At 37.7% G+C, this 13,999-nt stretch overlaps 1 protein-coding gene, 1 non-coding gene and 1 pseudogene across 2 annotated transcripts in view; 2 read left to right on the top strand and 1 right to left on the bottom strand.

The window, feature by feature from the left end:
* The window catches only part of LOC101700055 (antigen WC1.1-like), a 54,583-nt gene extending 43,068 nt beyond the window's left edge, over positions 1-11,515 (bottom strand). The window contains 2 exon segments of the mRNA XM_087210044.1: positions 3,277-3,591; positions 11,494-11,515. Of these exon segments, the coding sequence (XP_087066170.1) occupies positions 3,277-3,591; positions 11,494-11,515 (337 nt within the window).
* A 228-nt stretch (positions 11,516-11,743) lies between these two features.
* Positions 11,744-11,850, top strand: LOC147828420 (U6 spliceosomal RNA). The gene has a single exon (XR_015450841.1). It is a non-coding gene; the product is annotated as a U6 spliceosomal RNA (small nuclear RNA).
* A 2-nt stretch (positions 11,851-11,852) lies between these two features.
* LOC147828419 (heterogeneous nuclear ribonucleoprotein H-like) lies at positions 11,853-12,655 on the top strand (annotated as a pseudogene).
* Positions 12,656-13,999: the final 1,344 nt, after the last annotated feature.

Raw genomic sequence — 13,999 nt, 5'->3', positions numbered from 1 at the left:
TTTTTCTCAGTGGAATTGAGTTTCTATGTACATAGCATGAGACACTGTTTTACACTAGGTTAGTAGGTGTATGGGCACAGAGGATAGGCTGCAACAAATTTACGGATTTATGTGAAGTTGAAAGACTATTATAAATTCAGACATAAGTATAGCTCTTAGGTGAGAATAAAAGAACTGTGGATGAAATGCCTGGATCATATGTTCTCCTTCTATATTTACCACAATATCTTCAATATTTTTCTTTCAAAACAAATATGCAAATTCAAACTTTGGAGAGACAATTATCCAAGTGCTAATAGATCAGTATTGGATGTAATAGAATCTTCATGTGTGCATATTATAGTAAGAGATGACATTACACATGATGTTTTTAGTGCCTTCAGAGAGGTGTGTTTAGGGACTTACTTGATGAGAATGGAAACAGAGGCAAAGAAAGAGCCACACAGGGAGAGGGAAAAAAATCTCACTCTCAGAGTCCCTGTCAAGGACGTGCCCCAGTGACACAAAATCTCCCACTAAGCTCCACCCAGTACATTTGACTTGTTCTTTCCCTGAGTCATACTCCCCTCTGTCACCCTGGATTCCAGAAATAACAAGTCTAATCAATACACAGCTTATGACAAGAGTCAAATCTAACCCAGTGGCACCAACATTTTATTACTCTAAAGGCTCTGAACAACAGAACGTTGACTATGACAGACTAGATTTAAGTAGAACAAGACAATATGATGATATATACTATTTTCTTTCTGCTCTTGTTCATTTTATATACAATCCACATCTCTTGTTAGCTCCTTGAATACAGAGCTAAGGATGCTGGTATCTGCTCTTTCCTGGTATAGATACTGTGAATAAATTTCTTTCTTGCATTCACCACTACTTTTTTTCACATTTCAGACTAAAAGCTGGGCTTACATTCATGACTTCTGTCCAAATGGTGGTCCTTTCAATGGAAATCAATCCTCCTGTTCTGATGTGAGAAACATACCTGATGTGTGTATATGTATATATATGAGGAATGTGTGAATATATGTGATATATATAGATACATATACATATATATATATGAGGAATACAAAGGAAAAGCCATTTTACCAAAGACAACTGAATGTGGATCAAATACATTAACTATATTCCATAGAAACCCCAGCTGACTCACACAGAAAAAGCTAAAGTCAACAAAAAACTCTAAATATTAGATTTTGTGAGACATAATGTCATATGTTTGCATCATAGATTATAAGATAATCACTCACTATTACTCTGGGCAAGGAATAAGATACATAGGCTGAGTACAAAGAAGATGTAACTTATCTATGCTGGCCTAAGTAACTTGGAGAATTGCTACTAAAACGAACTTTAGGTGTCTGATGTGTGTTTGGAACATGGTAACAAAAGGTCTCTTTAGAATGTACTCTTAAAGTGGCACAAATGTGTGTGATTCCCCAAGCAAAGTTTGGAAGGAATATTTCTTTCTAAGCAAAGAATGTTCTCTGTCCTTTAGATTGTTTGGTCAAATTCCATTCTCTATGGCCCCTCCCTTCCTAGAACTCTCTATTACTGTCTTACTTCTCCAATATCCTCTGTGTCTTTACATTGGTAAATGGTAATTTCAAGGCTACTAGTAAGTATTAACAAGTGTTCTTTGATGAACAAACTCATGCTGTACTCAGGCTCCAGTCACCTTTGAAAGCTAAGAAGTCCTGCCTTTGGAATTAAAGCACAGCAAGGAGCAAAGCAGAATGGTGGCTGGAGGCTGGGACATTGGCCAGGATGGCTCTGATTGGAAATGATGAACACAACGCAGGGTGTGCTTCACAGGAGCACAGCACTCATTTTTATGTAGGAGACAAGTATTTGAAGGCAATATTGAGAATTCAGTTCCATGTGTCCTGTTTCAAAATATAAACACCTTTTCAAATTTAAGAAATACCAAGAACTTTGGTAAGTGCTGAGTGTAAATCAGATAAAGTCAATGATCATGGTTTTTTTGTGTGTTGGGGGGGGCTTTATATCTTGTGGAGAAAAAACAAACAGAAACTTTTAAGTCATTTTGGAAGGTTCATCAGAGCTTTGGTTGGGCAAAGAAAGAAATATCGCCCCTGCCAAAGGCTATTGCTTTACATGAATGTCTCACACCTAAGATCAAATGAAAAGTGCAGCCAGAGGTATTTGTCTGCTCTGTGCTGCACAGACACCCTGTGTTCTTAGGCAACTGCCTCAAAATTTTCATCACTGGGATCCTCTCTTCCCTCATTCTAACCTTAACTCCTCAACCTTGAGTCCCTCTTATAATTCATTCTTCTCTACAAGTAGATGTTTCGAGTTCACACAAATGTGCACAGGACATTTTCCAGGCTACTCCTGGGACCTCAGTGCTGCTCAAAAATTCCATGTGTGCTTTTGGTAGCTCCTTTGTAAACCTTCTGCAAGTAATTTAAGCTTCTCTACCTTCTTGAACAATTTCAAGGGACTCTCATTTTCAAAATTCCCAAATTTCTCTTATTTCCCTAAAGCCATTATGGATAAACTATGTTGTCTCGTCTCATAATAAATACACAATGAAGACTCCATTGTATCCAGGAATGTGTGACCTGGCAGTATATCCAATCTTCTGGCACAAGTTGGAATTTCTATATGCATCATTTTGAAAGAAAAATATATTGACAAAGGTTTCTAATACTGATGGAGGAAGAATTTATAATTTGGGGTCTTTCATTCACAAATCTTTGACCATTCCAGCCAAAGAATGAACTCTACTGAAGCCTCATTCTAAAAAGAGACTTGCACATTTGCAGTGATATATTCATGTCTCTGTGTCCATTCGACCCTGTCCCCGTGGCTCACACCCACTCGGTGTGAAACGGTGCTTCATGTTACACACACAGAAACTTGCGATGCCACTGGGTGATGTTCAGTCTCACCCTCACCCCTCCCTCCATCAGTCTGACTGCTGCCAAAGGAGTGTGTGGTAATTTGCAGATGTTTTGAATTATGGGTTAATTATAGAAACACAAGTACATAGGTTGATTTTAATTTTAAAGACACTAGAATGGACTATCTTGTCAGATCAGACCACTGAAGTGGGAACGAACAACACTGGGGAATTCATGCTGGGAAAGCAAGAGAAGGCCATCGTCATCAGCTGCTGTGAGCACTCAGGGTCGACGGATGGGCCTCTCAGTCTACAGCCCAGCCATCTCCTCTGACCAAGATCAGACGCCCACCTCCTGGACCTCTCACTTCGCCCCACAGGGCATTAAGTATGGACCATACCTGAGCAGAAGACTCCTGCTTCCAACCACCTACTGCAGTTGTGCTGCCGCCAGCTCCAGGTCGGGCACGGCCACACATGGGTCTCCTCTCCTGTGCAGCCCAGGCCATTCAGCTGGATGGAGTCTGGTCTAATCCCAAAGATACTAGCATTTATGGGAATGGGGGCCACTCTGCAGCCCAGCTGTCTGCAAACAACACTGGCATCACTCGTGCTCCAGCCTATACCGCAGATGGTGGCCCAGGAGCCCTGGTGAAGAATCTCCACTCTTCCTGCACAGCAATGGCCCCCATCCACAAGATGGAGCTGCGGGCTCTCTGAGGAGACAGAATCATGTCAGTGCGGCATTTATACTGGAAATCAGGTTGGTTTTCTGGTCTGTTGGGAAAAACTGAGCCAAGAAGTGAGTACACGCCACACTGGGGCTGCAGAGGCTGCTGGTTTGGATATGAGACACTGCTCCAGGGCAGCAGAGGCTCTGGATTCCCACAGAAATAAAAAATGATCAGAGAGGATCAGCAAGACTGAAAAATAAGAATAGTATTAAATGCAAAATAATCTAGTGAATAGTCCCTGGTAGACGCTGTGGAGAAGATTCCACTAGAGTTAACTTTTGACTTCCAGGGTTCTGTTTAGGAAGGGAGAAAAGTATGCTGAAAATATCAGAATCCGTAACCTGAGTAGATCGTATCTTTCATGGAATGAGATCTTAGAGATGCTCTTCTGGGCCAGCACCTGAATGAGTTTCTTTAAAAACACAGAGTTTAATGTCATTCACCTGGGAGTGAGGCATATTAGAGCACAGAAATGAAGTTAGGAATTTGGCTGAGCTCATCAGAAACCAGAGGGAGCAGCCAAGAATCCAAGAAATTTGAAAATTGTTTTGGTTGATACACTCTTTCAGTGCTGGAAATGGATTGATGATTAAGAGGGGCGAACTCCAGTTCTTGATGTTTATTTTTAGGATATTCAGGCAACCTCAGATCATTGAAAATACCAAACGATATTGATACCAGCCAGATTGCATGAGAAATCATAGAGTGTTGATTGTTGTCTCAAACATATATATTATGTGCTTTCATTTTCTGTCAAATCTTGTTATTATTAAGGATTTTGGGATTCTTGTTCTTAGGGGTAAGGTACATGTTTCTAATTCGAGATCCCAACAGAGACAGATTTTATTTCCACTGTGAACACAGTTGAACAGACCATCCAGATATATGCATGTCACTATTAGTCTCTCTTTTCTGGGGGTATGTAATGTTGAATGAACAAAGCCTTCACACTGAGCTACATCCTTAATCCTTTTTATTTTTTATCTTGAACCAGAATCTCACCAACTTACTACATTATCCAGACTGGACTCAAAGTTGAGATCCTCCTGCCTCAGTATCCCAGAGTGTTGGGATTATAGGTGCCTTTTACTCCAACCTTGTTTTCATACGTGAGAGAAATAATTCAAAGAGAGTTTAAGTAACATCAGTGACTACAATATAAGCAACAGTGAAGCAGAGAATAAAAGCCTAGATTTCTGTTCCCATGGAGAATGATGGAGCCAGCCATTAATAATGCTTCTACTGGGTCCAATCTAAAAAGTCAGAAATACAAAAATATTAAAGGTATTTGACATTTGTGGACACAGCAGAGAATGAATATGATAAACTTTCAGAGTGGGATCTTTTCACTGTTTAATCAAAGTTCTACTGTTTCTTGTCCTCTAAGAGATTTTCCTGACCCAATGGATGGGCGAATGGTACACAATCTGGTTTTATCCAGGAGGGGACTGCTGTTGGGACACAGAAGCCAGCCTTATTAAACTTAGCTGCACTGACAAATATGGAGAACTGAGAGCCTCTCTCACATGTCCAGTTTCTCCTTAACTGTGCACTGTATTTGCTTTGAAGTGCAGAGGTTCAAAGAGCTATTTCCAAGACCTTGGAAAGCAGAGTGGATATATTGATATTCTCTTGGGTGATGCGCAACCCATCTCTCCACTAAAATACCTGAAATCCCAGGCCACAGAAGCTGAGGCAGTGGAGAGTTTGATAAAAGACTGTTTCTAAACTGAGTCCAGACTTACTCCAGCTTAGTTATAGGTTGGGTTTAGGTACTTGGGTTATCAGACCTCTCTCCAGTCTCTTAGAACAAAAGAGAAAGTCTTTCAATTATAACAAAATAAGTCTAAAGTGACTCATTATTTCATATAGAGACATAGCATTCAGTAAACTACACATCATATGTGAAGAGATGTCATTACATTACAAAGTAACAAAATAAAAAATAGCAAAAAGGCAGATAAAGGTGTTGGATTTGCAGGTGAGGATCATGTGAACAATTTATTTACATATAGAGGAATATTAATATTACTTAAAATGATGGCATGGAAATATGTTTGGGAAAATGCTCAAACATTCATCATTGGATTTGATAAAGAGAGGAAATCCAAGTGAGAAGGAAAAGAAGAGAAAGATTGCAGTAAAAGCAATATTTGAAAAGATAATGTGTAAGAATTTTCTAAAATGGATTAAATGTGTTAACTCACATATTCAAGGAAAGATATAAAAATTCCCAATGCTAAGTTAAGCTGTTAAAAATCAAAAAAATGAGACCAGTGTGAATTAATAACAATATTAATAATATACAGGTGAAAAAGGAGAAAAAAAGAACAAAAAGAAGTGGATCAATTGAAAGCAACTGGTAGATATCAAAGCAATGATATCTGTAATTGTACCTACAGTAAGTAGATTAGATAACCTTAATAAAAGCCAGTCTAAGAAAAAGAACCAAATTTAACTATATACTGCTTGAAATATATCTTAAATACAGGGGCAAAGAAAGGGTGAAATAAAGTAATAAATAAAACATTTTATGTAAACACTAACTGTAAGAAAACTAGGGCCAGGGATTTAGCTCAGTGGTGCTGCTCCTGCTCCACGAGAGCAAGATCCTGAGTTCAGTCCCTCGTACCGGGAAAAAAAGTTACACAGATCACATGTAAATATTTATAAAAAATTACATGGATCATACATGTAAATATTAAAGGAAGAGTTAGAAACTGAGTTTAAAGGGATTTTTTATTATAATTGGGCAATTCATTTAAAAAGTTTCAGCTATAAAAATCCAAAAGATTTCAAAACATAATTCCAACAAGTAGAGCAATAATTGACGCAATGAAAAGAAAAACAACTGGGCCTGATGATGCACACCTATAATCACAGTACTTAAGTGGCTGGAGCTAGAGGACTGCTGCAAGTTAAGTCCAGTCTGGGCTGCACAGTAAGTTCGAGACTAGCCTGAACTATATATTGAGACCCTGTGTTCAAACAAACAAACAAACAAGCAAAAATTCACAGTAAGAGTGGGGAATTTTACCATAATTCTTTGAATAGCAGGTGGATAAAGCATATGTAAAGAAGGAAAAATTTAGATGTAAAAAGAGCTCAAGCAACACAACTATATTTAAAAAGAAGTCAACAATGAAAGATTGGACTGCCACAAAAATGTGGCAGATTAACAGACCCTAGAGGATAAACACAAGCTTGGAATCACAAAGAAATTTCTATTTTTTTCCCCTTCTCTTTGCTTCAAAAGAAATTTTTTTTTCATTTGGGGTTTTTTAAATTGTTTTGGTTTTTCATGAGGGTGAACATTGTTTTTAGTTCTTGGTTTTGTTTTGTTCTTGTTTATTCTTTCTTTCCTTCCTGTCTTATTCTCCAGTATCCTGAGACTTGGGTAGTTTTCCTTTGTCCTTCATCCTTGCATCTAATCACTTTGTCCTTTTTTATTTCTCTATTTTCATCTATTCTTTTTAAATTTTCTCCACTTCAGATAAAATTGCTCTATTGAGTGAACATTTACGGTACATAGTTTTTTGATTTTTCTTTTGTTTTGTTATATAACTATAAGTCTTGTACGCATGGTGAAAGGTAGCAAATTATTAGTTATCACAGTTTGGCCTTACTCATTCTGTGACTGATGCTGTTGTTATTACTGCTTGTACTACTTTGGCCAAGGGGACATAGTTGTTATGATCAGTTGATTCTTCTTATGTCCAAACCTATATCTTCTGGGCATCACAAACAATACTACAATTCAGTATCAAAGAACTGGGTGCTAGGGCAAACAGGCTGCAAATTTTCAATCCTAATAAATTGAAGAGGCAGGATTCCAAGACAGAATCAAAAGCCAAAAACCAGCTATGCCTAAAAGACTACTCTGAAAAGTAGTCATTTCCCAAAGAGGTCTCGATTTCAATAATAAAGCTACATATTATAAGCAATTTACAAGCCCTAGTGCAGAAAACAAAACAAAACAAAATACACAATGAGATAATACAGATGCAAGATATAACCCACAACTCACTCAAGACAAATCCAGGGGACAGTGAGGTGGGAGGATTCAAAAGCCCCCCCAGCTGAATTTTCTGAAATGGTAGCAGTGAGAGGAATAAAACAGATGAATAAATCTCTTGATAAAAACAAAACAAAAATAATTACACAGGTAATTAAAGAGATGATGACCATAATGAAGGAAATGGTTAAAATCTAGAGTAGGTACAGATTAAAAAAAAAAAATAGAGAAGCTTAGGACAGACATGCAAACCAAAAATTCCCAACATAGAAAAGAACTAGATTCCATAAAATAAACTCTAATAGAAATTCAGGAGATTAAAAATTCTATTGAAAGTATATGCAGCAGAATCAACCATTATGAAGACAGAATATCAGATCTAGAAGATGGGGCTATAGCTGGAATTCATCAAATGAAAAACATCTTAAAAATAGTAAAGGATCATGAAAAATTAATCCAATAGCTGTTAACTTATTCAAAGAAGACTAATATAGGATTAATTGGAATCAAGAAACAATAAGAAGATAGCACAACAAATATAAAAAACCTGTTTACAGAATAGCAGAAAACTTTCCAAGCATAGAAAAAGAATTTGATATACAGATAAATGAGGGATATAGAACACCAATTAGCCATGATCAGAAAAAAACTATACCAAGGCATATAATATTCAAGATTGCAGAAAATCAACATGAGCACAAAATATTAAAAGCTGAATATTAAAACCTGTTAGAGAAAACAAACTAATCAAGTATAGATGAAAAATCATCAGAATCACAGCAGAGTTCTCAACACAAACCCTTAAGTGAAGAAAAGCTTGGAGTGATGTGTTTCAAGCCCTAAAGAAAACAGCTTCCAACCCAGACTCGTGTACCCCACAAAATTATCTTTCAGTATTGATCAAGATATGACACTTCCACGATAAAGAACACTTAAAGAAATTCATGACCACCAAACCAGCATTACAAAAGTTCTGAAGGACACTACAGAAAAAGACAATGAATGCAACAATTCCATGAATCTCAATAGAATAAATCCACCAGGTGAAGCAAGCAATTAAATAGAAGAGAAACTAAGGGAACTAACAACAAGAAAGAAATATAACGACAAGTATAGGTCAATACATATCAGTTATAACTATCAATATTAATGGGCTCAATTCACCAATCAATAGAAACACATTGGTAGAATGGATCAAGACAATATGCTGCATACAAGAAACACATTTTACTCAAAAAAGAAATAATAGACTGAAAGCCAAAGGATGGAAAACAATACTCCTTGTGACAAAAACCTGGAATAAAGCAAAGGTAGCTATTCTATTTGTAGACAAAGTGGATTTCAAGCCAGGAATGATCTGTACAGAAAAAGGTCACTTTATACTTGTTAAGGGAACAATCCAAGAAGAAGAGATAACAATCATAAATATTTATGCATCACATACCAGCACCTCCAACTATATGGAACAAAAACAATGGATACAAAACATCAGATGAGCACTAATACAATTATAATGGGGGACCTCAGTAGCCCACTACATTGAGAGAAAAAAATCAACAAATGAGTATCAGAGCTGAACCAAACCTCTGAACAAAAGGACTTAGTAAATATACAGAGTGTTCCAGCCTACAACAATAGAAAAGTATTCTTCCCTGCTGCACATGGGAGTTTCTCCAAATTAGAAAGTCCTGAGTTTGATCCCTGGTACCAAAAACAAAAACAAACAAACAAACAAGAAAGGAAACAAATTACCTAAATCCACACAATTTGCAATAGAAAGGGGAAAATCAAAATGGAACCTACATAAATCCAGAGGATCATCAGTACCTAATGTGAGAACCTGTATTCTAATAAAATGGACAGCTTAGGAGAAAGGGGCAAATTATTAGATACATATGAATTGCCAAACTTGAATCAAGAAGATATAAAAATTCTAAATAACCCAATATCTATCAAGGAAATTGAAGAAGTAATAAAAAATTACCAGTAAAGAAAAGCCAGGTACTCATGTATTCACTGTTGAATTCTACAAGATCTTTAGAGAAGACCTAATGCACCTACTCCTCAAGCTCTTTAATGAAAGTGAAAGGGAATAAACACTCTCAAATTTATTCATGGAAGCAAGCAGTACCATGACACCAAAACCTAAGTAGGATACAATAAAAAAAGAGAACTACAGGCCAATCTCCTTAATGAACATAGATACAAAAATCCTCAATAAGATAATGACAAACAATGCATCTAATCGTCAAAAAGATCATATACCATATCCAACTAGGATTCATCCCAGGGATGCAGGGATGGTTCAACATTCACAATCAACAAATGTAGTACACCACATTGAAAGAACCAAGGACAAAAATCTACATGATCTTGCACAAAAAGAATTTGCAAAGTCCAACACTGTATTCATGTTAAAATCCCTATAGAAAATGAGATTAGAAGGTCTTTATCTCAATCCAATAAAGGCCATCTGTGGCAAACCAACAGCCAACATCATACTAAATGGTCAAAAACTGAATGCTTTCACCTTAAAGTCTGGAACAAGATAAGGATGGTCACGATTACCACTCTTGTTCAATATAGTTCTGGAAATATAAGTCAGAGAAATTAGATAAGAGAAAGAAATAAAAGGAAAAAGGACAAGAAAGGAAAAAGTTAAATTATCATTATTTGTGGATGACATGATACTCCACATAGACCTCAATAACTCCACCAAAAGACTCCTAGAATTAATCACCAAATTCAGTAGCATAGCAGGTTACAAAATCAACACTCAAAAATGAATCAATACTCAACAATCAGTAACATTCCTTTCAGTTTGTCACACCAGTGCCAGAGACCCCTGTCGTCAGGTCCCAGTATACAATGCAGGCCTGAGGAAAAAAAAATACACTGAGACATATCTAAGAGAGAAAAAGTGGGGAGCCAGGATGACCAATGCTGGTGCAACTGACAACGGCCCTTGACAGTCCCAGGCACTGACTTTTATTGGCAAACAATTGGGGTAAAGGCAAGCTACTAGTGTTTTTTATGGAAATTAATGTAAACAAGAGTCATAAAGGACAAGACAAAGCATTTTTGAATTAGGAACAGAATAGACAAAATATACGGGTGTAACTAGAACATTGTCCTTCTAGTCAGAAGGTTTTAGTTGTGGGAACAGAATTTGGGTGCGAGCTACTCTGACCTTGGCACATAGGCTTCAGCCACACTCACTTCTACAAACAAGCGAATTATGGGGTTAACTCTTCACTGCCTGTCTTGGGCATAATCAATACTACAGTCCTCTGCAACCAGAGACACAATTCGGTATTTACACGTGTGTCCTATTTATTTCACTTAAGAGTATGGCTTCAATATGCATTCATTTAGCTATAAATGTCTTTACATGTCTAAAATGTCTCTAGTTTAATCATTTTTTTTTTTTTAGTTTTACCATTCTTTACAGATGAGTAGTACTTCATTTTATACAAAAACCACATCTTTATCCAGTCACGGGCATTTGGGTTGTGTATCAATAAAGTTCATTTAAAAAAAATCAGTAACAGGCTGGGAACTTAGCTCAGTGGTTCTGCCACTTGCCTCGCAAGCGCAAGGTCCTAAGTTCGATACGCAGAACCACAAAAATAAAAAATAAAATAAAATTTTAAAAAATCAGCAGTTGTTAACTTGCTCCTAAATAATCATATCCCTCAGTTTGTGCTTCCTACCTCTATCAAATCAGACAACTGGCAAGCTTTCATTAGTCAAATTACCTAGGAGATGTTCAAGTCACTCAGTATACAATGGAACCTTCACTCTCCTTACCAGACTCAGTCATCTGCAAAGGTAGAATGGACTAATGGCCTTCTTAAGACTCACCTTACTAGGCTCACGCTTCAACTCCATTAGGATTGGATTTCCCTACTGTCATTTACATCAGCTCCATTCCCAGCATACAGTCCATTTTAGCTTTTATATGGCCTCATCTTTTTACTTGGGCCACATTTCAGCTGAGAATGTAATCCCATTGGAGACTACCTCCCTGTCCTACTGCAGGTCCAAAAAGACATAGGACACACTGCTAACATTTTCCTGACTTTTCCTAACATGCAGTCTCACAGGAATAGTCAGGTTGGGCTCCCTTTGGCAGCACATATACTAAAATTGGAACGATACAGAGAAGATTAGCATGGCCTCTGTGCAAGGATGACACGCAAATTCGTGAAGCGTTCCATATTTTTGACATTGTGTACACATGCGAGGATTACCTTACCGAGCTACTGAGAACGACATCTATAATTTTTTTTCACCGCTCAACCCTGTGAGAGTACACACTGAGATTGGTCCTGATGGGAGAGTAACTGGTGAAGCAGATGTTGAATTTGCAACTCACAAAGATGCTGTTGCAGCTATGTCAAAAGATAAAGCAAATATGCAACACAGATATGTAGAACTCTTCTTGAATTCTACAGCAGGAGCAAGTGGTGGTGCTTAGGGTAGCCAAATGATGGGAGGCATGGGCTTGTCAAACCAGTCCAGTTACGGTGGCCCAGCCAGCCAGCAGCTGAGGGGTGGCTACGGAGGTGGCTATGGCGGCCAGACCAGCATGAGCGGATATGACCAAGTTTTAGAGGAAAACTCCAGTGATTTTTCAATCAAACATTGCATAGGCAGCCAAGGAGCAGTGAACAGCAGCTACTACAGTAGTGGAAGCCGAGCATCTATGGGTGTGAACAGAATGGGAGGGGTGTCTAGCATGTCCAGTATGAGTGGTGGGTGGGGAATGTAATTGATCCTGATCACTGACTCTTGGTCAACTTTTTTTAAAGGAAAAAACAAATCTTAGTTTAACAGTTTTTGCAATCCAAGATTGAAATTTATGATAACTCCTTTCAGGAAATGAGGATTGTTAAAGACTCAAGGTTCAGTATTTTTGAACACAAGTTATCCAGGATGTAACATCAAGATTAAGTAAACTATAACTGTTAAACACTTTTCAGCTTTTCTCAAAGTAGTTACACTGTAGGATGTACTTAAACAGTAAGCACATTTAGGTTAAAGCAGCTGAATTACGTTAAATGTTGCTCTTATACCGTATCACATGGAACACTGTTGGGAAGCATGTTGAAAGACATGCTGTTTTGTAAAATTCAATATAGGAGCTGTGTCTAAAATTACAGTGAAACATTTGGCATGTTTGTTAATTCTAGTTTCATTTAATAACCTGTAAGGCACGTAAGTTTAAGCTTTTTTATTTTTTAAGTTAATGGGGAAATTGAGACGCAATACCAATCAATACCTTAGGATTTGCTCTTGGTGTTTGTATGAAATTCTGAGGCCTTGATGTAAATCTCATTGTGATTTCCTTTCAGGTGTATTGCGCTTAAGTGAAACTTGTCAAATCTTTTACAAACTGAAAAAAAGAAAAAAGAATAGTCAGGTTAATAAATGGGTTTTAATAAAAGACTTAAATCCCCAGTCCATTCAGCCTAAGTGGAGAGAACCCTTCCTGGTTGTCTACAATACCCCAATGGCTCTTAGTCCATGGGACCCTCCTCAGTGGATTCAACAATCTAGGGTGAAACTGTGCCCACCTGACAACTTGCCTGACTCCTCCTTGTGGAAATCACAAATCTCCCCTACTTCCTTCAGGCTGACCCTAATTCCGGAAGATATATAAATGCCTTGCTTTTCTGTGTTTTGTCATTTTATTTACTTTCTTCACTCAGTCTGCTTTGATATTACTTGATTTCACCCTCATACCTCCATTCTCAAGTCCTATCTTACCTGGATAGAGGATCTTTTTTTTTCCAGGGCACTCTGTATGACTTCTCCTCAGAGGAGATAGAATTTTGTTTTCCTTCCTTCTTGACCTCCTCCTGTACAATGATTGATAGTAAGGACATTAAACATTCTGTTTAGAACTCCAACTCAAATTTCTTTTGTCTCAGGGATGGATTCATTTCTCATGCTCATTCTCATCATTGTCGTCCTAGGTAAACATCTCCCTTCTCCCTCCCTATGCCATTTGACTCAACCTTCCTCTTTATTTTTCCTCTGGGCACCACAATTGTACCCCCATGGCTTCTCCTGGAAGTTCCCAATTATCTCCACAATACTCTAAAGTTAACACATTCCCTGCTGAACTAGTCTAATCTGTCCTTAGCCAAAGACTGCTGGCTCTGTATTTCCATGTCTACAGCCATCTGTTTGGCTATCCTGGTTCCTCCCCAGGTCTGGACCCTTACAAATCTTACATATCACCCCAAAAATGAAATGAAAGGCCCACTCCAACTCCTCAACATAACATCTTTAGCCACTTTTCCCATCATTGACAAGACAAAAAACTTTCAGTGAAGACATGGGGCACTACTCCTCCAGTTGTATTTC

The sequence above is a fragment of the Heterocephalus glaber genome, unplaced genomic scaffold, assembly GCF_053883595.1.
Source record: "Heterocephalus glaber isolate CG9 unplaced genomic scaffold, H.glaber_assembly_v1.0 deba00001097, whole genome shotgun sequence".
Lineage (NCBI taxonomy): Eukaryota > Metazoa > Chordata > Mammalia > Rodentia > Bathyergidae > Heterocephalus > Heterocephalus glaber.
Note: the sequence above shows the minus strand (reverse complement) of the source record. Positions and strands in the feature narration are given on the sequence as shown.